Source organism: Oncorhynchus clarkii, chromosome 6 (genome assembly GCF_045791955.1).
Source record: "Oncorhynchus clarkii lewisi isolate Uvic-CL-2024 chromosome 6, UVic_Ocla_1.0, whole genome shotgun sequence".
In the NCBI taxonomy this organism is placed as follows: domain Eukaryota; kingdom Metazoa; phylum Chordata; class Actinopteri; order Salmoniformes; family Salmonidae; genus Oncorhynchus; species Oncorhynchus clarkii.
Window position 1 is genome coordinate 77,549,512 of NC_092152.1, and position 26,632 is coordinate 77,576,143.

The following is a 26,632-nucleotide window of genomic DNA, read 5'->3' on the forward strand; positions in this document are numbered from 1 at the left end:
ACACACACAGACATAAACACACACACCCCACCTATGCTTCTCCCTCTCTCAGCACCACACACACAGACATAAACACACACACCCCACCTATGTTCTCCCTCTCTCAGCACCACACACACAGACATAAACACACACACCCCACCTATGTTCTCCCTCTCTCCCCCAATCCCCACCTATGTTCTCCCTCTCTCCCCCAATCCCCACCTATGTTCTCCCTCTCTCCCCCAATCCCCACCTATGTTATCCCTCTCTCCCCCAATCCCCACCTATGTTCTCCCTCTCTCCCCCAATCCCCACCTATGTTCTCCCTCTCTCCCCCAATCCCCACCTATGTTCTCCCTCTCTCCCCCAATCCCCACCTATGTTCTCCCTCTCTCCCCCAATCCCCACCTATGTTCTCCCTCTCTCCCCCAATCCCCACCTATGTTCTCCCTCTCTCCCCCAATCCCCACCTATGTTCTCCCTCTCTCCCCCAATCCCCACCTATGTTCTCCCTCTCTCCCCCAATCACCACCTATGTTCTCCCTCTTTTCCCCAATCCCCACCTATGTTCTCCCTCTCTCCCCCAATCCCCACCTATGTTCTCCCTCTCTCAGCACCACACACACAGACATAAACACACACACCCCACCTATGTTCTCCCTCTCTCCCCCAATCCCCACCTATGTTCTCCCTCTCTCAGCACCACACACACAGACATAAACACACACACCCCACCTATGTTCTCCCTCTCTCCCCCAATCCCCACCTATGTTCTCACTCTCTCCCCCAATCCCCACCTATGTTCTCCCTCTCTCAGCACCACACACACAGACATAAACACACACACCCCACCTATGTTCTCCCTCTCTCAGCACCACACACACAGACATAAACACACACACCCCACCTATGCTCTCCCTCTCTCCCCCAATCCCCACCTATGTTCTCCCTCTCTCAGCACCACACACACAGACATAAACACACACACCCCACCTATGTTCTCCCTCTCTCCCCCAATCCCCACCTATGTTCTCACTCTCTCCCCCAATCCCCACCTATGTTCTCCCTCTCTCAGCACCACACACACAGACATAAACACACACACCCCACCTATGTTCTCCCTCTCTCAGCACCACACACACAGACATAAACACACACATCCCACCTATGCTTCTCCCTCTCTCAGCACCACACACACAGACATAAACACACACACCCCACCTATGTTCACCCTCTCTCCCCCAATCCCCACCTATGTTCTCCCTCTCTCAGCACCACACACACAGACATAAACACACACACCCCACCTATGTTCTCCCTCTCTCCCCCAATCCCCACCTATGTTCTCACTCTCTCCCCCAATCCCCACCTATGTTCTCCCTCTCTCAGCACCACACACACAGACATAAACACACACACCCCACCTATGTTCTCCCTCTCTCAGCACCACACACACAGACATAAACACACACACCCCACCTATGCTCTCCCTCTCTCCCCCAATCCCCACCTATGTTCTCCTTCTCTCAGCACCACACACACAGACATAAACACACACAACCCACCTATGTTCTCCCTCTCTCCCCCAATCCCCACCTATGTTCTCACTCTCTCCCCCAATCCCCACCTATGTTCTCCCTCTCTCAGCACCACACACACAGACATAAACACACACACCCCACCTATGTTCTCCCTCTCTCAGCACCACACACACAGACATAAACACACACATCCCACCAATGCTTCTCCCTCTCTCAGCACCACACACACAGACATAAACACACACACCCCACCTATGTTCTCCCTCTCTCAGCACCACACACACAGACATAAACACACACACCCCACCTATGCTTCTCCCTCTCTCAGCACCACACACACAGACATAAACACACACACCCCACCTATGTTCTCCCTCTCTCAGCACCACACACACAGACATAAACACACACACCCCACCTATGTTCTCCCTCTCTCCCCCAATCCCCACCTATGTTCTCCCTCTCTCCCCCAATCCCCACCTATGTTCTCCCTCTCTCCCCCAATCCCCACCTATGTTATCCCTCTCTCCCCCAATCCCCACCTATGTTCTCCCTCTCTCCCCCAATCCCCACCTATGTTCTCCCTCTCTCCCCCAATCCCCACCTATGTTCTCCCTCTCTCCCCCAATCCCCACCTATGTTCTCCCTCTCTCCCCCAATCCCCACCTATGTTCTCCCTCTCTCCCCCAATCCCCACCTATGTTCTCCCTCTCTCCCCCAATCCCCACCTATGTTCTCCCTCTCTCCCCCAATCCCCACCTATGTTCTCCCTCTCTCCCCCAATCCCCACCTATGTTCTCCCTCTTTTCCCCAATCCCCACCTATGTTCTCCCTCTCTCCCCCAATCCCCACCTATGTTCTCCCTCTCTCAGCACCACACACACAGACATAAACACACACACCCCACCTATGTTCTCCCTCTCTCCCCCAATCCCCACCTATGTTCTCCCTCTCTCAGCACCACACACACAGACATAAACACACACACCCCACCTATGTTCTCCCTCTCTCCCCCAATCCCCACCTATGTTCTCCCTCTCTCCCCCACTCCCCACCTATGTTCTCCCTCTCTCAGCACCACACACACAGACATAAACACACACACCCCACCTATGTTCTCCCTCTCTCAGCACCACACACACAGACATAAACACACACACCCCACCTATGCTCTCCCTCTCTCCCCCAATCCCCACCTATGTTCTCCCTCTCTCAGCACCACACACACAGACATAAACACACACACCCCACCTATGTTCTCCCTCTCTCCCCCAATCCCCACCTATGTTCTCACTCTCTCCCCCAATCCCCACCTATGTTCTCCCTCTCTCAGCACCACACACACAGACATAAACACACACACCCCACCTATGTTCTCCCTCTCTCAGCACCACACACACAGACATAAACACACACATCCCACCTATGCTTCTCCCTCTCTCAGCACCACACACACAGACATAAACACACACACCCCACCTATGTTCTCCCTCTCTCAGCACCACACACACAGACATAAACACACACACCCCACCTATGCTTCTCCCTCTCTCAGCACCACACACACAGACATAAACACATAAACCCCACCTATGCTCTGACTCTCAGAAGCATGTGCAACAGGGCATATGAATCAGAGCTACCCATCTGTCATCTAGCCCCCACACTCTGTCATCTAGCCCCCGCGCTCTGTCATCTAGCCCCACTCTCTGTCAGGGAGCAGTATTCATCTGTCATCTAGCCCCACTCTCTGTCAGGGAGCAGTATTCATCTGTCATCTATCCCCACTCTCTGTCAGGGAGCAGTATTCATCTGTCATCTATCCCCACTCTCTGTCAGTGAGCAGTATTCATCTGTCATCTTGCCCCACTCTCTGTCAGGGAGCAGTATTCATCTGTCATCTAGCCCCCACTCTCTGTCAGGGAGCAGTATTCATCTGTCATCTATCCCCACTCTCTGTCAGGGAGCAGTATTCATCTGTCATCTAGCCCCCACTCTCTGTCAGGGAGCAGTATTCATCTGTCATCTAGCCCAACTCTCTGTCAGGGAACAGTATTCATCTGTCATCTAGCCCCACTCTCTGTCAGGGAGCAGTATTCATCTGTCATCTAGCCCCACTCTCTGTCAGGGAGCAGTATTCATCTGTCATCTAGCCCCCACTCTCTGTCAGGGAGCAGTATTCATCTGTCATCTAGCCCCACTCTCTGTCAGGGAGCAGTATTCATCTGTCGTCTAGCCCCCACTCTCTGTCAGGGAGCAGTATTCATCTGTCATCTAGCCCCCACTCTCTGTCAGGGAGCAGTATTCATCTGTCATCTAGCCCCACTCTCTGTCAGGGAGCAGTATTCATCTGTCATCTATCCCCACCCTCTGTCAGGGAGCAGTATTCATCTGTCATATAGCCCCACTCTCTGTCAGGGAGCAGTATTCATCTGTCATCTAGCCCCACTCTCTGTCAGGGAGCAGTATTCATCTGTCATCTATTCCCACTCTCTGTCAGGGAGCAGTATTCATCTGTCATCTAGCCCCCACTCTCTGTCAGGGAGCAGTATTCATCTGTCATCTATTCCCACTCTCTATAAGGGAGCAGTATTCATCTGTCATCTAGCCCCCACTCTCTGTCAGGGAGCAGTATTCATCTGTCATCTAGCCCCACTCTCTGTCAGGGAGCAGTATTCATCTGTCATATAGCCCCACTCTCTGTCAGGGAGCAGTATTCATCTGTCATCTAGCCCCACTCTCTGTCAGGGAGCAGTATTCATCTGTCATCTAGCCCCCACTCTCTGTCAGGGAGCAGTATTCATCTGTCATCTAGCCTCACTCTCTGTCAGGGAGCAGTATTCATCTGTCATCTAGCCCCCACTCTCTGTCAGGGAGCAGTATTCATCTGTCATCTATTCCCACTCTCTATCAGGGAGCAGTATTCATCTGTCATCTAGCCCCCACTCTCTGTCAGGGAGCAGTATTCATCTGTCATCTAGCCCCACTCTCTGCCAGGGAGCAGTTTTCATCTGTCATCTAGCCCCCACTCTCTGTCAGGGAGCAGTATTCATCTGTCATCTAGCCCCCACTCTCTGTCAGGGAGCAGTATTCATCTGTCATCTAGCCCGACTCTCTGTCAGGGAGCAGTATTCATCTGTCATCTAACCCCACTCTCTGTCAGGGAGCAGTATTCATCTGTCATCTTGCCCCCACTCTCTGTCAGGGAGCAGTATTCATCTGTCATCTAGCCCCCACTCTCTGTCAGGGAGCAGTATTCATCTGTCATCTAGCCCCCACTCTCTGTCAGGGAGCAGTATTCATCTGTCATCTATCCCCACTCTCTGTCAGGGAGCAGTATTCATCTGTCATCTATCCCCACTCTCTGTCAGGGAGCAGTATTCATCTGTCATCTAGCCCCCACTCTCTGTCAGGGAGCAGTATTCATCTGTCATCTATCCCCACTCTCTGTCAGGGAGCAGTATTCATCTGTCATCTATCCCCACTCTCTGTCAGGGAGCAGTATTCATCTGTCATCTAGCCCCCACTCTCTGTCAGGGAGCAGTATTCATCTGTCATCTATTCCCACTCTCTATCAGGGAGCAGTATTCATCTGTCATCTAGCCCCCACTCTCTGTCAGGGAGCAGTATTCATCTGTCATCTATCCCCACTCTCTGTCAGGGAGCAGTATTCATCTGTCATCTATCCCCACTCTCTGTCAGGGAGCAGTATTCATCTGTCATCTAGCCCCCACTCTCTGTCAGGGAGCAGTATTCATCTGTCATCTAGCCCCACTCTCTGCCAGGGAGCAGTTTTCATCTGTCATCTAGCCCCCACTCTCTGTCAGGGAGCAGTATTCATCTGTCATCTAGCCCCCACTCTCTGTCAGGGAGCAGTATTCATCTGTCATCTAGCCCGACTCTCTGTCAGGGAGCAGTATTCATCTGTCATCTAACCCCACTCTCTGTCAGGGAGCAGTATTCATCTGTCATCTTGCCCCCACTCTCTGTCAGGGAGCAGTATTCATCTGTCATCTAGCCCCCACTCTCTGTCAGGGAGCAGTATTCATCTGTCATCTAGCCCCCACTCTCTGTCAGGGAGCAGTATTCATCTGTCATCTATCCCCACTCTCTGTCAGGGAGCAGTATTCATCTGTCATCTATCCCCACTCTCTGTCGGGGAGCAGTATTCATCTGTCATCTAGCCCCCACTCTCTGTCAGGGAGCAGTATTCATCTGTCATCTATCCCCACTCTCTGTCAGGGAGCAGTATTCATCTGTCATCTATCCCCACTCTCTGTCAGGGAGCAGTATTCATCTGTCATCTAGCCCCCACTCTCTGTCAGGGAGCAGTATTCATCTGTCATCTAGCCCCACTCTCTGTCAGGGAGCAGTATTCATCTGTCATCTAGCCCCCACTCTCTGTCAGGGAGCAGTATTCATCTGTCATCTAGCCTCACTCTCTGTCAGGGAGCAGTATTCATCTGTCATCTAGCCCCCACTCTCTGTCAGGGAGCAGTATTCATCTGTCATCTATTCCCACTCTCTATCAGGGAGCAGTATTCATCTGTCATCTAGCCCCCACTCTCTGTCAGGGAGCAGTATTCATCTGTCATCTAGCCCCACTCTCTGCCAGGGAGCAGTTTTCATCTGTCATCTAGCCCCCACTCTCTGTCAGGGAGCAGTATTCATCTGTCATCTAGCCCCCACTCTCTGTCAGGGAGCAGTATTCATCTGTCATCTAGCCCGACTCTCTGTCAGGGAGCAGTATTCATCTGTCATCTAACCCCACTCTCTGTCAGGGAGCAGTATTCATCTGTCATCTTGCCCCCACTCTCTGTCAGGGAGCAGTATTCATCTGTCATCTAGCCCCCACTCTCTGTCAGGGAGCAGTATTCATCTGTCATCTAGCCCCCACTCTCTGTCAGGGAGCAGTATTCATCTGTCATCTATCCCCACTCTCTGTCAGGGAGCAGTATTCATCTGTCATCTATCCCCACTCTCTGTCAGGGAGCAGTATTCATCTGTCATCTAGCCCCCACTCTCTGTCAGGGAGCAGTATTCATCTGTCATCTATCCCCACTCTCTGTCAGGGAGCAGTATTCATCTGTCATCTATCCCCACTCTCTGTCAGGGAGCAGTATTCATCTGTCATCTAGCCCCCACTCTCTGTCAGGGAGCAGTATTCATCTGTCATCTATTCCCACTCTCTATCAGGGAGCAGTATTCATCTGTCATCTAGCCCCCACTCTCTGTCAGGGAGCAGTATTCATCTGTCATCTATCCCCACTCTCTGTCAGGGAGCAGTATTCATCTGTCATCTATCCCCACTCTCTGTCAGGGAGCAGTATTCATCTGTCATCTAGCCCCCACTCTCTGTCAGGGAGCAGTATTCATCTGTCATCTAGCCCCACTCTCTGTCAGGGAGCAGTATTCATCTGTCATCTAGCCCCCACTCTCTGTCAGGGAGCAGTATTCATCTGTCATCTAGCCTCACTCTCTGTCAGGGAGCAGTATTCATCTGTCATCTAGCCCCCACTCTCTGTCAGGGAGCAGTATTCATCTGTCATCTATTCCCACTCTCTATCAGGGAGCAGTATTCATCTGTCATCTAGCCCCCACTCTCTGTCAGGGAGCAGTATTCATCTGTCATCTAGCCCCACTCTCTGCCAGGGAGCAGTTTTCATCTGTCATCTAGCCCCCACTCTCTGTCAGGGAGCAGTATTCATCTGTCATCTAGCCCCCACTCTCTGTCAGGGAGCAGTATTCATCTGTCATCTAGCCCGACTCTCTGTCAGGGAGCAGTATTCATCTGTCATCTAACCCCACTCTCTGTCAGGGAGCAGTATTCATCTGTCATCTTGCCCCCACTCTCTGTCAGGGAGCAGTATTCATCTGTCATCTAGCCCCCACTCTCTGTCAGGGAGCAGTATTCATCTGTCATCTAGCCCCCACTCTCTGTCAGGGAGCAGTATTCATCTGTCATCTATCCCCACTCTCTGTCAGGGAGCAGTATTCATCTGTCATCTATCCCCACTCTCTGTCAGGGAGCAGTATTCATCTGTCATCTAGCCCCCACTCTCTGTCAGGGAGCAGTATTCATCTGTCATCTATCCCCACTCTCTGTCAGGGAGCAGTATTCATCTGTCATCTATCCCCACTCTCTGTCAGGGAGCAGTATTCATCTGTCATCTAGCCCCCACTCTCTGTCAGGGAGCAGTATTCATCTGTCATCTATTCCCACTCTCTATCAGGGAGCAGTATTCATCTGTCATCTAGCCCCCACTCTCTGTCAGGGAGCAGTATTCATCTGTCATCTAGCCCCCACTCTCTGTCAGGGAGCAGTATTCATCTGTCATCTAGCCCCCACTCTCTGTCAGGGAGCAGTATTCATCTTTCATCTAGCCCCACTCTCTGTCAGGGAGCAGTATTCATCTGTCATCTATCCCCCGACTCTCTGTCAGGGAGCAGTATTCATCTGTCATCTAGCCCCCACTCTCTGTCAGGGAGCAGTATTCATCTGTCATCTAGCCCCACTCTCTGTCAGGGAGCAGTATTCATCTGTCATCTTTCCCCCACTCTCTGTCAGGGAGCAGTATTCATCTGTCATCTAGCCCCACTCTCTGTCAGGGAGCAGTATTCATCTGTCATCTAGCCCCCACATTCTGTCAGGGCGCAGTATTTTTCTAGCATCTAGCCCCCGCGCTCACTTATTTTGGTACCCAAACTAAAGCTACAAAATGCTCTAGACAGGATTTCGTACAAACTCTGATGAGCTTCTCAAATGCTTACAAAACTCCCCAGCTGTGCTCTCTCTCTCTCTCTCTCTGAAGTAAAGGCTCTGGTACAGTAATGAGGCATCTGAACAGACAGAGTCTGCATCCAAATGCACCATATTCCCTATTCAGTGTACTACATTTGAGCAAGTAATGTAGTGCGCTATAAAAGTAGTGCACTGTAAAGGGAAAGGGTGCCATTCAGGACAAAGACATAGACATATCTGACTGAAATTAACGGCTTTAGTTGGTTTGGCTGTAGCTCCTTGCTTTAGACGTTTGACAGGTGATTTATTAGGCCAATTGAGTGACAGGGGTGTTGCATTATTCAGGAAAAACATACAATAGTAATCACAACCTGATACCACTATAAACTACGTTGTCATTCATGCATTAGACAGCTATTCCTAATGATATCGGAACATAATGGATCATGCAGGTTGATAAACTAAATGTTTTTTCCATTTTAGGCAGACCTCAGCACAAAAACACATTACTGGCTGACTGGCAGTGAAAGTGTTCCCAAAGCAATTAGCAAACTGAAAGCCAGGGCAATTACACAGATCAATGTGCTATCATATCATTTGAAATAACACATATTTCAGGCTCTACATATGATAGAATGAGAAATAACACATCCTTCATTTCATGGAATGTTAAATAATAGATTAACATCAACTTCTGCAAGACTGAGACAGAGACGTGAGAGAGGATAACATCTTGATCGCTGTGTAATGGCTTCTATAATGGCTTACTATACACAACAGCTGTCTCTACAAGCCATCCACCATCAGAATGAGATAGGATTAGAGAGCTGGTCTGTGACTGCATGACTCTTATCTAACCTAATGTGATGATCTGTCACATTTATACACACACACACACACACACACACATATATATATATATATATATATATATATATATATATATATATATATATATATATATGTATATATGTATATATATATGCACACACACGCACACACACTGTAAAGTGGCACTGGAGAAGAAGGCTGACGTTTTACGTGTTCCTATCCAATTGTGATTTTTGGGTTTGTTTCTTTGCGTTGTTTGTAATTTATTTTAAAACTTTTTTCATACATAATGTTGCTGCTACCATCTCTTATGAAAATAACCTTTTTCTCCTTTAATGAGCCCGACGTGAATGACATACTGCTTTCCCGGGAACAGGCCCAGATCTCCGTCATTTGCGTGAGAGAAGGCAGAGAAAAAGGGGCCGGAGAGTGGCTGTCTTCTGAGAATTTGTAAGCAATCGAATAAACTCCCACTGCCTTCCATTCTGCTAGCAAGCGTGCAACCTTTGGAAAATAAAATCGATGACCTACGCAGAAGATTAACTACCAACGGAACATTGAAAACTGTAATATCTCATGCTCCATGGAGTCGTGGCTGAACGATGACATTATCAACATACAGCTGGCTGGTTATAGGCTGTATCGGCAGGATAGAACAGCGGCGTCTGGTAAAACAAGGGGCGGTGGACTAAGGAAGTCTCAAGGTTTTGTTCGCATGATGTAGAGTATCTCATGATAAGCTGTAGACCACACTATGTACCTAGAGAGTTTTCATCTGTATTTTTCGTAGCTGTCTACATACCACCACAGACTGAGACTGGCACTAAGACCGCACTCAATGAGCTGTATTCCGCCATAAGCAAACAGTAAAACGCTCATCCAGAGGCAGTGCTCCTTGTGGCCGGGGACTTTAATGCAGGGAAACTTATATCGCTCTTTATATCAGCATGTCACATGTGCAACCAGAGGGAAAAAAACTCTAGACCACCTTTACTCCACACACAGAGACTCATACAAAGCTCTCCCTCGCCCTCCATTTGGCAAATCTGACCATAATTCTATCCTCCTGATTCCTGCTTACAAGCAAAAATTAAAGCCGGAAGCATCAGTGACTCAATCAATAAAAAAGTGGTCAGATGAAGCAGATGCTAAGCTACAGGACTGTTTTGCTATCACAGACTGGAATATGTTCCGGGATTCCTCCGATGGCAATGAGGAGTACACCACATCAGTCATTGGCTTCATCAATAAGTGCATCGATGACGTCGTCCTCACAGTGACCGTACGTACATACCCCAACCAGAAGCCATGGATAACAGGCAACATCCGCTCTGAGCAAAAGGCTAGAGCTGCCACTTTCAAGGAGCGGGACTCTAACCCGAAGCTTATAAGAAATCCCACTATGCCCTCCGACTAACCATCAAACAGACAAGGCGTTAATAAAGGACTAGGATCGAATCGTACTACAATGGCTCTAATGCTCATCGGATATGGCAGGACTTGCAAACCATTACAGACCACAAAGGGAAGCACAGCCCGAGAGCTGCCCAGTGACACGAGCCTACCAGATGAGCTAAACAACTTCTATGCTCGCGTCAAGGCAAATAACACTGAAACATGCATGAGAGCATCAGCTGTTCCGGAAGACTGTGTGATCACGCTCTCCACAGCCAATGTGAGTAAGACCTTTAAAACAGGTCAACATTCACACGGCCGCAGGGCCAGACGGCTTACCAGGACGTGTACTGCGCGAATGCGCTGACCAACTGGCAAGTGTCTTCACTGATGTTTTCAACCTCTCCCTGCCCTAGTCTGTAATACCAACATTATAAGCAGATCACCATAGTCCCTGTGCCCAAGAATACTAAGGTAACCTGCCTCAATGACTACTGACCCATAGCACTCACGTCTGTAGCCATGAAGTGCTTTTAAAGGCTGGTCATGGCTCACATCATCACCATTGTTCCAGAAATCCAAGACCCACTCCAAATTGCATACCGCCCTAACAGATCCGCAGATGATGCAATCTCTATTGCACTCCACACTGCCCTTTCCCACCTGGACAAAAGGAACACATACAGTGAGGGAAAAAAGTATTTGATCCTCTGCTGATTTTGTATGTTTGCCCACTGACAAAGAAATTATCAGTCTATAATTTTAATGGTAGGTTAATTTGAACAGTGAGAGACAGAATAACAACAACAAAATCCAGAAAAACACATGTCAAAAATGTTATAAATTGATTGGCATTTTAATGAGGGAAATAAGTATTTGACCCCCTCTCAATCAGAAAGATGTCTGGCTCACAGGTGTCTTTTATACAGGTAACAAACTGAGATTAGGAGCACACTCTTAAAGGGAGTGCTCCTAATCTCAGTTTGTTACCTGTATAAATGACACCTGTCCACAGAAGCAATCAATCAATCAATCAGATTCCAAACTCTCCACCATGGCCAAGACCAAAGAGCTCTCCAAGGATGTCAGGGACAAGATTGTAGACCTACACAAGGCTGGAATGGGCTACAAGACCATCGCCAAGCAGTTTAGTGAGAAGGTGACAACAGTTGGTGCGATTATTCGCAAATGGAAGAAACACAAAAGAACTGTCAATCTCCCTCGGCCTGGGGCTCCATGCAAGATCTCACCTCGTGGAGTTGCAATGATAATGAGAACGGTGAGGAATCTTGCCCAGAACTACATGGGAGGATCATGTCAATGATCTCAAGGCAGCTGGGACCATAGTCACCAAGAAAACAATTGGTAACACACTACGCTGTGAAGGACTGAAATCCTGCAGTGCCCGCAAGGTCCCCCTGCTCAAGAACGCACATATACATGCCCGTCTGAAGTTTGCCAATGAACATCTGAATGATTCAGAGGACAACTGGGTGAAAGTGTTGTGGTCAGATGAGACCAAAATGGAGTTCTTTGGCATCAACTCAACTCTCTGTGTTTGGAGGAGGAGGAATGCTGCCCATGACCCAAAGAACACCCTCCCCACCGTCAAACATGGAGCTGGAAACATTATGCTTTGGGGGTGTTTTTCTGCTGAGGACAGGACAACTTCACCGCATCATAGGGACGATGGACAGGGCCATGTTCCGTCAAATCTTGGGTGAGAACCTCCTTCCCTTAGCATTGAAAATGGGTCGTGGATGCGTTTTACAGCATGACAATGTCCCAAAACACACGGCCAAGGCAACAAAGGAGTGGCTCAAGAAGAAGCACATTAAGGTCCTGGAGTGGCCAAGCCAGTCTCCAGACCTTAATCCCATAGAAAATCTGTGGAGGGGGGGGATCACGTGACCCTTGAACGAGATGGCCGCATGAACTAAGAGCTCCGCACAAGTAGTTTCCAATTCCTAATCTTACCTCCACCCCAAGTTCACACTCATTTAGCTTTAGCAAGAAAAAGTCATGGCGGCTACAAAAGGCGACACTACAGGTGACATTTTTACCCGGACTCGAGTATTAGCGACGGAAAAAGCCTCCAAGAAGAAGCTAGCTTCAGAAAAAACTAGCGCCATTAGCCAGGAGCAAGAGAACCCGCTCCGCCACGAGGCACAACGAATGCCAACCTCGCACTCTGTCGAAGACATCCTTTCTGAGATGAGATCCCAACGTACAGAACTAAACACTAAATTAGATGCCATTAATTCTCAGCTCAGTGCGATAGGGGGCAAGGTGACAATCCTGGAAAACGCTTTGCCTGACATCAACAACAAGATAACCATAAACGCGGGGCGCCTGGACGAGGCAGAGGGGCGAATCCTATCCATGGAAAACTTATTGACAGATGCCATGGAAACAATAGCATATGCTAAAAAGAAAATCGAGCATCTGGAAGAGAAAACAGAGGACCTGGAAAACAGGGGGCGAAGGAATAATTGTGTTCTATTCAATCTGGGCGAAAAAGAAGAGGGAAACATGCCACTGATCCGCTACCTGCAAGACAAACTTCCCGAGTGGCTCCACCTGCCCACCGACAGGCCCATAGAACTCGAGAGAGCTCACCGAGCACTGAGGCCCCCTCCAGCAGCCGGACAACCACCGCGCCCAATCACCATACGTTTCCTGAGATTCACCGACAAGGAACGAGTCCTACAGGCGGCGAAAAACAACACCATCACAGTGGGAAACACCAAACTCGCTTTACACCAGGACCTGTCAGCTGGAATACGCCGAAAGCGCCGAGAATTTGACGAAGTGAAGAAATACTCCATTGACAGAGGCATCTTCAGGGGATTCAAATACCCAAACGAGCTCAGGATTCTTCACCAAGGAGCCTTGCGACACTTCAAAACTCCCGAAGAGGCAAAACGTTTTTTGAAAGACAATCCTGGCCAATGAGAAACAGACCAATGACTAAATGTGATTAATGCCATTTCTAAAGGAAGTAAGACGACATATAGCCGATATCCAGAGATCCACCCCCTAAATGTCATTATAGCCGTCCAATTTATATTTATTGTCCTTTAACTGAGAGGGGTGGGCTGTATAGCCTAACCTAGGCCTACTAATGTTTCAGCCTACTTTTATTTCCCTGTTTTTTGTTGTTGTTGCTATTATTACCTGGGGTTCCCTATGTCCCTTGGGGAGGTATATGTAGGCTGGGCTATTGATTTTTATTTTTCTCCCCTCTTTTACTGTGGTCTGGACGAGGGCAACTGTGTTATTTACTCAATGCGGGGTGGAGAGGATGAGGCATTTATTTGGTGGGGAGAGGGGGACGTTGTGCGTTGCTAACTGTTCCCGGTTTTTGTTTTATTCGGAACACAGAATTGAGACAGAGCGGGGGGGTAATAGATCCAACGGGATGTGTCGAGTTGTTTGGGAACTCGGCTGGGGTGTTCAGAGATTATTATTTTATGTACACCATTTATTTTCCTTTTATGTGAACGCAGCTGTAATTACTATCCACTTTTACCCAGCGATGACTTGCACTAAAGTTCGATTGCTGCTCGATGACGATGACTAGTACCTTAAATCTATTGACATGGAACTGCCATGGTCTAGGACATGCAATAAAACGAAAAAAGATACTATGTGCTCTAAAAAAGGAAAAAGCAGACATTGCGCTATTACAAGAGACACACCTCTGTGATGCTGAACATGCCAAACTCCGCAGAGCTTGGGTGGGACAGGTGTATTTCTCATCTTTCAAATCAAACAGTAGAGGCACAGCCATACTTATCCATAAAAATGTTCCATTCATAATTGACAAAAACATATCTGATCCGGAGGGGAGATTTATTTTGATAACTGGGTCACTATATGGTCAACCAATTACTATATTAAACATATACGCCCCTAACACAGATACTCCTGCCTTCATGTCAAAAATCATAACCCTGTTCAATGAGCATTGTGTCTCCTTTGGCGTGGTGGCTGGAGATTTTAATTGTACCCTTAACCCAACCCTAGACAAATCATCTCAAGTCCCCACCACAAATCCTAGATCTGCAAAGATGTTGAACTCTCTTACTAAAGAGATGGGACTGATAGATATCTGGAGAGAGAATAATAGCTCATCTATGGACTATACATACTACTCTAATGTCCATAACACCTACTCCCGTATAGATTACATTTTTATCCCAAAGAGTTTCATAAATTCAGCCACATGTACAATCGGACCCATAGCACTTTCAGATCACGCCTTTGTCCACCTCCGCTTTGACCTCTGCAAAAACATCCCTAGGTCAAAGAGCTGGAAATTCAACACCTCCATGCTATTAAATGACGAGTTCCATACATTGGTAACTACATGGATAGACAACTACACACAAGACAATAAAGATTCTCCTGTTTTTCCGGCCACAATGTGGGACGCTGCTAAAGCCACACTAAGAGGTCATCTAATTGCATATGCTTCCTCTAAGAAAAAAGCAATGGAAGCACACAGGCTAGATCTTGAGAGGGAGCTGGAATGCTGTGAAAAAATACATAAACAATCCCTAGACAGCACTTCCTGGAGTCATCTTAAAGCAGCCAAAGCCAAACTGAATTTGGACTACACTCGGGAGATAAAAAATAAGTTTTCTTTACTAAACAGAAATACCATGAGTATAGCAATAGGCCCAGTAGATTGCTTGCTTACCAATTAAAAAAGGAGCAGTCAGAGCGTACAATCATGGCTATCCGAACAGCAGAGGACGAGGTCACATATGACCCCAAAAAGATCAATTTAACTTTTCATGATTTTTACTGCAAACTATATACCTCTGAGAGAAAACACACGGAGGCAGAGCTCCACTCTTTCCTAGAGGGAATCTCGCTACCTAAACTATCAGAGACCGACCAGGAAGATCTCAACTCCCCCTTCACTCCTGAGGAGATCCTGGAGGCAATTACCTCCATGCCACCTAATAAGTCCCCAGGCCCAGATGGATTCCCCAGAGAGTTCTACAAAGCTTTTTGGCCCCAGCTCAGCCCTATCTTCATGCCAATGCTGGAGGATTTTTGCAAAAACGGAGTTCTCCCAGACTCAATGCACACAGCTCGCATTACAGTGTTGCTAAAAAAGGACAAGGACCCCCTATCCTGCTCGTCCTTCCGGCCCATAAGCTTGTTGGATTTCGACTATAAAATAATTACCAAATTGCTCGCCAAAAGACTAAACACTCTTCTTCCCAAAATAATAAAAGCGGACCAAACTGGATTTATTAGAGACAGATACTCTTCTGATAACATTCGCCGTCTTTTTGATATTATTGATCAAGTAAACGCACAAAAGACCCCTGTCCTGCTGGCTTCACTGGATGCTGAGAAGGCGTTTGACAGGATGGAGTGGAGCTTTCTGTTTTCAGTCTTAGAAAAGTTCAATATGGGCCCAAATTTTATTAAATGGATCAAATCACTATACTCTCATCCAAATGCCATGGTGACTACTAATGGACTGAACTCTGACAGATTCCCTCTGGAACGGGGCACAAGACAAGGGTGCTCGCTGTCCCCGCTGCTCTACTTGTTGGGGGCGGAGCCTATCGCACTGAGTTGCCAAACGTCAGCCTCGAAACCTTAATGACATGGAGAAGATCTGCAAAGAGGAGTGGGACAAAATCCCTCCTGAGATGTGTGCAAACCTGGTGGCCAACTACAAGAAACGTCTAACCTCTGTGATTGCCAACAAGGGTTTTGCCACAAAGTACTAAGTCATGTTTTGCAGAGGGGGTCAAATACTTATTTCCCTCATTAAAATGCAAATCAATTTCTAACATTTTTGACATGCGTTTTTCTGGATTTTTTTGTTATTCTGTCTCTCACTGTTCAAATAAACCTACCATTAAAATTATAGACTGGTAATTTCTTTGTCAGTGGGCAAACGCACAAAATCAGCAGAGGATCAAATACATTTTTCCATCACTGTATGTGAGAATGCTATTCATTGACTACAGCTCAGCGTTCAACACCATAGTGTCCTCAAAGCTCATCAATAGCTAAGGACCCTGGGATTAAACACCTCCCTCTGCAACTGGATCCTGGACTTCCTGACGGGCCGCCCCAGGTTGTAAGGGTAGGTAACAACACATCCACCATGCTGATCCTGAACACAGGGGCTTCTCAGGGGTGCGTGTTCATTCCCCTCCTGTACTCCCTGTTCACTCATGACTGCACGGCCAGGAACGACTCCAACACCATCATTAAGTTTGCCGATGACACAACAGTGGTAAGCCGGATCACCGACAAGGATGAGACAGCTTATAGGGAGGAGGTCAGAGACCTGGCCATGTTGTGCCAGGACAACAACCTCTCCCTCAACGTGATCAAGACAAAGGAGATGATTGTGGACTACAAGAAAAAGAGGGCAGAGCATGCCCCCATTCTCATCGACAGGGCTGTAGTGGAGCAGGTTGAAAGCTTCAAGTTCCTTGGTGTCCACATCACCAACAAACTAACATGGTCCAAGCACACCAAGACAGTTGTGAAGAGGGCATGACAAAACCTAATCCCCTCAGGAGACTGAAAAGATTTGGCATGGGTCCTCAGATCCTCAAAAGGTTCTACAGCTGCACCGTCAAGAGCATGGTTGCATCACTGTCTGGTATGGCAACTGCTCGGACTCTGAGCGCAAGAAACTACAAAGGGTAGTCCATACGGCCCAGGACTTCACTGGCGACAAGCTTCCTGCCTTCCAGGACCTCTATACCAGGAGGTGTCAGAGGAAGGCCCAAAAAATTGTCAAAGACTCCAGTCACCCTAGTCATAGGCTGTTCTCTCTGCTACCGCACAGTAAACGGTACCGGAGCGCCAAGTCTAGATCCAAGAGGCTTCTAAACAGCTTCTACTCCCAAGCCATAAGACTCCTGAACTTCTAATCAAAAGGCTACCCAGACTATTTGCATTGCCCCCCCCCCCTATTTTACACCACTGCTGCTCTCTGTAGTTATCATCTATGCATAGTCACTTTAATAACTCTAACTACATGTACATATTACCTCAATTACCTTGACAAACCTGTGCCCCCGCACATTGACTCTGTAACGGTACCCCCCTGTATATAGTCCAGCTATTGTTACTTTACTGCTCCTCTTTAATTACATGTTACTTTTATTTCTGTTTCATATACATATTTTTTTTACTGCTTTGTTGGTTTAGGGGCTCGTAAGTAAGCATTTCACTGTAAGGTCTGTTGTATTCGGCGCATGTGACTAATAACATTTTATTTGATTTAATGTGATGACCTGTCATGCACATGGAGCAGCTAGCTTTCATCACATATCTATCTCAGGGACCAGGCCTGAAACAGCTACCACTCTCCACTATACACACAGCATCAATACACAAAACACAAACAACACACACACACACACACACACACACACACACACACACACACACACACACACACACACACTTATGTTTGCAGAATAAGTGGCAATGTAACTGGTGAATTGTAGGATCTATAGAGTAGACTTAAACGCATCAAGGAGCAGGCCAGTCAGAGCAGGCCAGTCAGAAAGTATTTAGTCATTCTAAATGACGCTGTCTGCCCCTCTGTTCTCTTTTCAGTACACCCTGGAATACACAGACAGGCCCTATAGATGTTATATCCCAAATTACACCCTATTCCCTACAGACAGTAGTGCACTACTTTTAACCAGGACCCATATTGTACTACATAGGGAACATTTAGGATGCACCCAGTGTCCTCTCCTCCTGACATGGTACTTCAGAGGCATTCAGTAATGTGGGGACTGTGAGCCAGACACAACATGTGCTTCTCGTACTAACCATGTACTTGACTGACTATCAGAGAGTTGAGTTGGGAGGCTGGGTCCTGTGAGCTGACTGAGTGACGATGAGACCGTCACACCCAGATAGATTAGATCTCCCCTCTAAAACACATTCAGAGGGTTGGGGATCTATCTGTCTCCACCAAACCTGCTCTAAAACACATTTAGAGGGTTGGGGATCTATCTGTCTCCACCAAACCTGCTCTAAAACACATTCACAGGGTTGGGGATCTATCTGTCTCCACCAAACCTGCCCTAAAACACATTTAGAGGGTTGGGGATCTATCTGTCTCCACCAAACCTGCTCTAAAACACATTTAGGGGGTTGGGATCTATCTGTCTCCACCAAACCTGCCCTAAACACATTTAGAGGGTTGGCGATCTATCTGTCTCCACCAAACCTGCTCTAAAACACATTTAGAGGGTTGGGGATCTATCTGTCTCCACCAAACCTGCTCTAAAACACATTCAGAGGGTTGGGGATCTATCTGTCTCCACCAAACCTGCTCTAAAACACATTCAGAGGGTTGGCGATCTATCTGTCTCCACCAAACCTGCTCTAAAACACATTTAGAGGGTTGGCGATCTATCTGTCTCCACCAAACCTGCTCTAAAACACATTCAGAGGGTTGGCGATCTATCTGTCTCCACCAAACCTGCTCTAAAACACATTCAGAGGGTTGGCGATCTATCTGTCTCCACCAAACCTGCTCTAAAACACATTTAGAGGGTTGGGGATCTATATGTCTCCACCAAACCTGCCCTAAAGCATATTCAGAGGGTTGGGGATCAATCTGTCTCCACCAAACCTGCCCTAAAACACCTTTATGCTGCCTTCAAATGGCACCCTATTCTCTACACCCTATTAGTGATATAGTGGAGATGTATAGTGTTAGCGATATAGTGGAGATGTATAGTGTTAGTTATATAGTAGAGATGTATAGTGTTGGTGATATATTGAAGATGTATAGTGATATTGATATAAAGCTGTATTGATGTAGCAGCTAATGATGGGCATCTCCCTGCCTGTTACTGCTGCAGCTGGATGCTGAGGCCAGTGAACTACTGAAGGAACTGCAGAACAAACTCAACACCGTGCTGGATGAGCTCAGTGCAGTCTTCGGCTCCAGGTGTGTGTGGGAGGGGCGAGGGGGGTTCTGTGTGTGTCTTTGTTTGTGTGTATCTATGGTCTGTGTGTGTCTGTGGTCTGTGTGTGTCTGAGGTCTGTGTGTATCTGTTGTCTGTGTGTGCCTGAGTTTTGTGTGTATGTGTGTATTTGTGGTCTGTGTGTGTGTGTATCTGTAGTCTGTGTGTATCTATGGTCTGTGTATATCTGTGGTCTGTGTATATCTGTGATCTGTGTGTATCTGTGGTCTGTGTGTGTGTGTGTGTGTGTGTGTGTGTGTGTGTGTGTGTGTGTGTGTGTGTGTGTGTGTGTGTGTGTGTGTGTGTGTGTATCTGTGGTCTGTGTATATCTGTGGTCTATGTGTATCGGTGGTCTGTGTATATATGTGGTCTGTGTATATCTGTGGTCTGTGTGTATCTGTGGTCTGTGTGTGTCTGTATATCTGTGGTCTGTGTGTATCTGTGGTCTGTGTGCGTCTGTTTGTATCTGTGGTCTGTGTGTATCTATGGTCTGTGTATATCTGTGGTCTGTGTGTATCTGTGGTCTGTGTGTGTGTGTGTGTGTGTGTGTGTGTGTGTGTGTGTGTGTGTGTGTGTGTGTGTGTGTGTGTGTGTGTGTGTGTGTGTGTGTGTGTGTGTGTGTGTGTGTGTGTGTATCTGTGGTCTGTGTATATCTGTGGTCTATGTGTATCGGTGGTCTGTGTATATATGTGGTCTGTGTATATCTGTGGTCTGTGTGTATCTGTGGTCTGTGTGTGTCTGTATATCTGTGATCTGTGTGTATCTGTGGTCTGTGTGTGTGTGTGTGTGTGTGTGTGTGTGTGTGTGTGTGTGTGTGTGTGTGTGTGTGTGTGTGTGTGTGTGTGTGTGTGTGTGTGTGTGTGTGTGTGTGTGTATCTGTGGTCTGTGTATATCTGTGGTCTATGTGTATCGGTGGTCTGTGTATATATGTGGTCTGTGTATATCTGTGGTCTGTGTGTATCTGTGGTCTGTGTGTGTCTGTATATCTGTGGTCTGTGTGTATCTGTGGTCTGTGTGCGTCTGTTTGTATCTGTGGTCTGTGTGTATCTGCGGTCTGTGTGTGTCTGTATATCTGTGGTCTGTGTGTATCTGTGGTCTGTGTGCGTCTGTTTGTATCTGTGGTCTGTGTGTATCTGCGGTCTGTGTGTATCTGTATATCTGTGGTCTGTGTGTATCTGTGGTCTGTGTGTATATGTGGTATGTGTGTATCTGTGGTATGTGTGTATCTGTGGTATGTGTGTATCTGTGGTATGTGTGTATGTATCTGTGGTCTGTGTGTATCTGTGGTCTGTGTGTGTCTGTATATCTGTGGTCTGTGTGTATCTGTGGTCTGTGTGTATCTGTGGTCTGTGTGTATCTGTGGTCTGTGTGTATCTGTGGTCTGTGTGTATCTGTGGTATGTGTGTATCTGTGGTATGTGTGTATCTGTGCTAACCCTGTGTTATTTCCCTGTCTGTGGTCTGTGTGTATCTGTGGTCTGTGTGTATCTGTGGTCTGTGTGTATCTGTGGTCTGTGTGTATCTGTGGTCTGTGTGTATCTGGAGTCTGTGTGTATCTGTGGTCTGTGTGTATCTGTGGTCTGTGTGTATCTGTGGTCTGTGTGTATATGTGGTCTGTTTATATCTGTGGTCTGTGTGTATCTGTGGTCTGTGTGTATCTGTGGTCTGTGTGTATCTGTGGTCTGTGTATATCTGTGGTCTGTGTGTATCTGTGGCCTGTGTGTATCTGTGGTCTGTGTGTATCTGTGGTCTGTGTGTATCTGTGCTAACCCTGTGTTATTTCCCTGTCCAGTTTCAAACCGGTGATTGAGGACTGTGTAAAGCAGATGAACCAGGAATTAGTCCAGATGAAGGGGAGTGCTGCAGGGAAGAGCAACGCTGCCATGGATGCTGAGACTGTCCTCAGACCACTCATGGACCTCCTGGATAAAAAGTAGGTCCATATAGGCATATTATCAGCTGGCTTAGAGGTTAGTATCCAGTAGCGAATCCATGTATCTCCTGGATAAATAGTAGCTTTTTGTTTACACCCTTGAGTTAACATTGAGGTAACCAGTTAGCCAAGAAGTGACTCCTGGATAAAAAGTAGGTGTTTGTTTTCACCATGGAGTTATATTGTGAGACTCAGTAGGTGTCAGGATGCATGTGGCCATTATCCTAGAGGAGCGTTGAGTTAGTTAACCAGTTATCCTAGAGGTTGGAGCTTTGAGTTAGTTAACAAGTTATCCTAGAGGTTGGAGCTTTGCTTTAGTTAACCAGTAATCCTAGAGGTTGGAGCTTTGGGTTAGTTAACTGGTTAACCTAGAGGTTGGCACTTTGGTTAACCAGTTAGTCTAGAGTTTGGAGCTTTGGGTTAGTTAAACAGTTCACCTAGAGGTTGGCACTTTGGTTAACTAGTTAGTCTAGAGGTTCGAGCTTTGGGTTAGTTAATAAGTCATTCTAGAGTTTGAAGCTTTGGGTTAGTTAATCAGTCATCCTAGAGTTTGGAGCTTTGGGTCAGTTAATCGGTTATCCTAGAGTTTGGAGCTTTGGGTTAGTCAATCAGTCATCCTAGAGTTTGGAGCTTTGGGTTAGTTAATTAATCAGTTATCCTAGAGTTTGGAGCTTTGGGTTAGTTAATTAATCAGTTATCCTAGAGTTTGGAGCTTTGGGTTAGTCAATCAGTCATCCTAGAGTTTGGAGCTTTGGGTCAGTTAATTAATCAGTTATCCTAGAGTTTGGAGCTTTGGGTTAGTTAATAAGTCATCCTAGAGTTTGGAGCTTTGGGTTAGTTAATCAGTTATCCTAGAGGTTGGAGCTTTGGGTCAGTTAATCAGTTAGCCTAGAGGTTGGAGCTTTGGGTCAGTTAACCAGTTATCCTAGAGGTTGGAGCTTTGGGTTAGTTAACTAACCAGTTAGCCTAGAGGTTGGAGCTTTAGGTCAGTTAACCAGTCTGCCTAGAGGTTGGAGCTTTGGGTCAGTTAACCAGTTATCCTAGATGTTGGAGCTTTGGGTCAGTTAACCAGTTGTCCTAGATGTTGGAGCTTTTGGTCAGTTAACCAGTTATCCTAGATGTTGGAGCTTTGGGTCAGTTAACCAGTTAGCCTAGATGTTGGAGCGTTGGGTCAGTTAACCAGTTATCCCAGAGGTTGGAGCTTTGGTTTAGTTAACCAGTTATCCTAGAAGTTGGAGCTTTGGGTTAGGTAACTGGTTAACCTAGAGGTTGGCACTTTGGTTAACTAGTTAGTCTAGAGGTTTGAGCTTTGGGTTAGTTATTCAGTCATCCTACAGTTTGGAGCTTTGGGTTAGTTAATCAGTTATCCTAGAGTTTGGAGCTTTGGGTTAGTTAATCAGACATCCTAGAGTTTGGAGCTTTGTGTCAGTTAATTAATCAGTTATCCTAGAGTTTGGAGCTTTGGGTTAGTTAATCAGTTATCCTAGAGTTTGGAGTTTTGGGTTAGTTAATCAGTCATCCTAGAGTTTGGAGCTTTGGGTCAGTTAACCAGTTATCCCAGAGGTTGGAGCTTTGGTTTAGTTAACCAGTTATCCTAGAAGTTGGAGCTTTGGGTTAGGTAACTGGTTAACCTAGAGGTTGGCACTTTGGTTAACTAGTTAGTCTAGAGGTTTGAGCTTTGGGTTAGTTATTCAGTCATCCTACAGTTTGGAGCTTTGGGTTAGTTAATCAGTTATCCTAGAGTTTGGAGCTTTGGGTTAGTTAATCAGACATCCTAGAGTTTGGAGCTTTGTGTCAGTTAATTAATCAGTTATCCTAGAGTTTGGAGCTTTGGGTTAGTTAATCAGTTATCCTAGAGTTTGGAGCTTTGGGTTAGTTAATCAGTCATCCTAGAGTTTGGAGCTTTGGGTCAGTTAATCAGTTATCCTAGAAGTTGGAGCTTTGGGTCAGTTAATCAGTCATCCTAGAGGTTGGTGCTTTGGGTCAGTTAACCAGTTAGCCTAGAGGTTGGAGCTTTGGGTTAGTTAATTAACCAGTTATTCTAGAGGTTGGAGCTTTGGGTCAGTTAATCAGTTAGCCTATAGGTTGGAGCTTTGGGTCAGTTAACCAGTTATCCTAGATGTTGGAGCTTTGGGTCAGTTAACCAGTTATCATAGATGTTGGAGCTTTGGGTCAGTTAACCAGTTATCCTAGATGTTGGAGCTTTGGGTCAGTTAACCAGTTAGCCTAGATGTTGGAGCGTTGGGTCAGTTAACCACTTATCCTAGAGGTTGAACTTTGGTTTAGTTAACCAGTTATCCTAGAGGTTGGAGCTTTGGGTTAGGTAACTGGTTAACCTAGAGTTTGGCACTTTGGTTAACCAGTTAGCCTAGAGGTTGGAGCTTTGGGTCAGTTAACCAGTTAGCCTAGATGTTGGAGCTTTGGGTTAGTTAATCAGTCATCCTAGAGTTTGGAGCTTTGCGTTAGTTAACCAGTTATCCTAGAGTTTGTATCTTTGGATCAGTTAATCAGTTGCCTTAGAGTTTGGAGCTTTGGGTTAGTTAACCAGTTATCCTAGAGGTTGGAGCTTTGGGTTAGGTAACTGGTTAACCTAGAGTTTGGCACTTTGGTTAACCAGTTAGCCTAGAGGTTGGAGCTTTGGGTCAGTTAACCAGTTAGCCTAGATGTTGGAGCTTTGGGTCAGTTAACCAGTTAGCCTAGATGTTGGAGCTTTGGGTCAGTTAACCAGTCATCCTAGAGTTTGGAGCTTTCAGTTATCCTAGAGGTTGGAGCTTTGGGTTAGTTAATCAGTTATCCTAGAGGTTGGAGCTTTGGGTTAGTTAATCAGTCATCCTCGAGGTTGGATCTTTGGGTCAGTTAACCAGTTAACCTAGAGGTTGGAGCTTTGGGTCAGTTAACCAGTTATCCTAGATGTTGGAGCTTTGGGTCAGTTAACCAGTTAGCGTAGAGGTTGGAGCTTTGGGTCAGTTAACCAGTTAGCCTAGATGTTGGAGCTTTGGGTCAGTTAACTAGTTAGCCTAGATGTTGGAGCTTTGGTTTTGTTAATCAGTCATCCTAGAGTTTGGAGCTTTGGGTCATTTATTCAATTATCCTAGAGTTTTGAGCTTTGGGTTAGTTAATCAGTCATCCTAGAGTTTGGAGCTTTTGGTTAGTTAATCAGTTATCCTAGAGTTTGGAGCTTTGGGTTAGTTAATCAGTCATCCTAGAGTTGGAAGCTTTGGGTCAGTTAATTAGTTACCCTAGAGGTTGGATCTTTGGGTTAGTTAATCAGTCATCCTAGAGTTTGGAGCTTTGGGTTAGTTAATCAGTTATCCTAGAGTTTGGAGGTTTGGGTTAGTTAATCAGTTATCCTAGAGTTTGGAGCTTTGGGTTAGTTAATCAGTCATCCTAGAGTTTGGAGCTTTGGGTCAGTTAATCAGTTATCCTAGAGATTGGAGCTTTGGGTTAGTTAATCAGTTATCCTAGAGTTTGGAGTTTTGGGTTAGTTAATTAGTCATCCTAGAGTTTGGAGCTTTGGGTCAGTTAATTAGTCATCCTAGAGGTTGGAGCTTTGGGTCAGTTAACCAGTTAGCCTAGAGTTTGGAGCTTTGGGTCAGTTAATCAGTTATCCTAGAGGTTGGAGCTTTGGATTAGTTAACCAGTTATCCTAGAGTTTGGAGCTTTGGGTTAGTTAATCAGTTATCCTAGAGGTTGGAGCTTTGGGTTAGTTAACCAGTTATCCTAGAGTTTGGAGCTTTGGGTTAGTTAATCGGTTATCCTAGAGGTTGGAGCTTTGGGTTAGTTAATCAGTCATCCTAGAGTTTGGAGCTTTGAGTCAGTTAATCAGTTATCCTAAAGTTTGGAGGTTTTGGTTAGTTAATCAGTTTTCCTAGAGTTTGGAGCTTTGGGCTAGTTAATAAGTCATCCTAGAGTTTGGAGGTTTGGGTCAGTTAATCAGTTATCCTAGAGATTGGAGCTTTCGGTCAGTTAATCAGTTATCCTAGAGTTTGGAGCTTTGGGTCAGTTAACCAGTTATCCTAGAGGTTGGAGCTTTGGGTCAGTTAACCAGTTATCATAGATTTTGGAGCTTTCGGTCAGTTAAACAGTTATCCTAGATGTTGGAGCTTTGGGTCAGTTAATCAGTTATCCTAGAGATTGGAGCTTTCGGTCAGTTAATCAGTTATCCTAGAGTTTGGAGCTTTGGGTCAGTTAACCAGTTATCCTAGATGTTGGAGCTTTGGGTCAGTTAATCAGTTATCCTAGAGATTGGAGCTTTCGGTCATTTAAACAGTTTTCCTAGATGTTGGAGCTTTGGGTCAGTTAACCAGTTAGCCTAGATGTTTGAGCGTTGGGTCAGTTAACCAGTTATCGTAGAGGTTGGAGCTTTGGTTTAGTTAACCAGTTATCCTAGAGGTTGCAGCTGTGGGTTAGGTAACTTTTTAACCTAGAGGTTGGCACTTTGGTTAACCAGTTAGCCTAGAGGTTGGAGCTTTTGGTCAGTTAACCAGTTAGCCTAGATGTTGGAGCTTTGGGTCAGTTAACCAGTTAGCCTAGATGTTGGAGCTTTGGGTTAGTTAATCAGTCATCCAAGAGTTTGGAGATTTGGGTCAGTTAATCAGTTATCCTAGAGTTTGGAGCTTTGGGTTAGTTAATCAGTCATCCTAGAGTTTGGATCTTTGGGTCAGTTAATCAGTTACCTTAGAGTTTGGAGCTTTGGGTTAGTTAACCAGTTATCCTAGAGGTTGGAGCTTTGGGTTAGGTGACTGGTTAACCTAGAGGTTGGCACTTTGGTTAAACAGTTAGCCTAGAGGTTGGAGCTTTGGGTCAGTTAACCAGTTAGCCTAGATGTTGGAGCTTTGGGTCAGTTAACCAGTTAGCCTAGATGTTGGAGCTTTTGGTCAATTAACCAGTTAGCCTAGATGTTGGAGCTTTGGGTCAGTTAACCAGTCATCCTAGAGTTTGGAGCTTTCAGTTATCCTAGAGGTTGGAGCTTTGGGTTAGTTAATCAGTTATCCTAGAGGTTGGAGCTTTGGGTTAGTTAATCAGTCATCCTCAAGGTTGGAGCTTTGGGTCAGTTAACCAGTTAACCTAGAGGTTGGAGCTTTGGGTCAGTTAACCAGTTAGCGTAGAGGTTGGAGCTTTGGGTCAGTTAACCAGTTAGCCTAGATGTTGGAGCTTTGGGTCAGTTAACCAGTTAGCCTAGATGTTGGAGCTTTGGGTTTGTTAATCAGTCATCCTAGAGT

At 46.3% G+C, this 26,632-nt stretch overlaps 1 protein-coding gene across 1 annotated transcript in view; it reads left to right on the plus strand.

Moving 5' to 3' along the window:
* Nucleotides 1–26,632, plus strand: part of LOC139411634 (protein unc-13 homolog C-like) — a 223,348-nt gene that overhangs the window by 142,886 nt on the left and 53,830 nt on the right. Inside the window, exons 26-27 of the mRNA XM_071158229.1 lie at nt 19,374–19,462; nt 21,270–21,410. Coding sequence (XP_071014330.1) covers nt 19,374–19,462; nt 21,270–21,410 — 230 coding nt within the window. The remainder of the gene's footprint in view (nt 1–19,373; nt 19,463–21,269; nt 21,411–26,632) is intronic.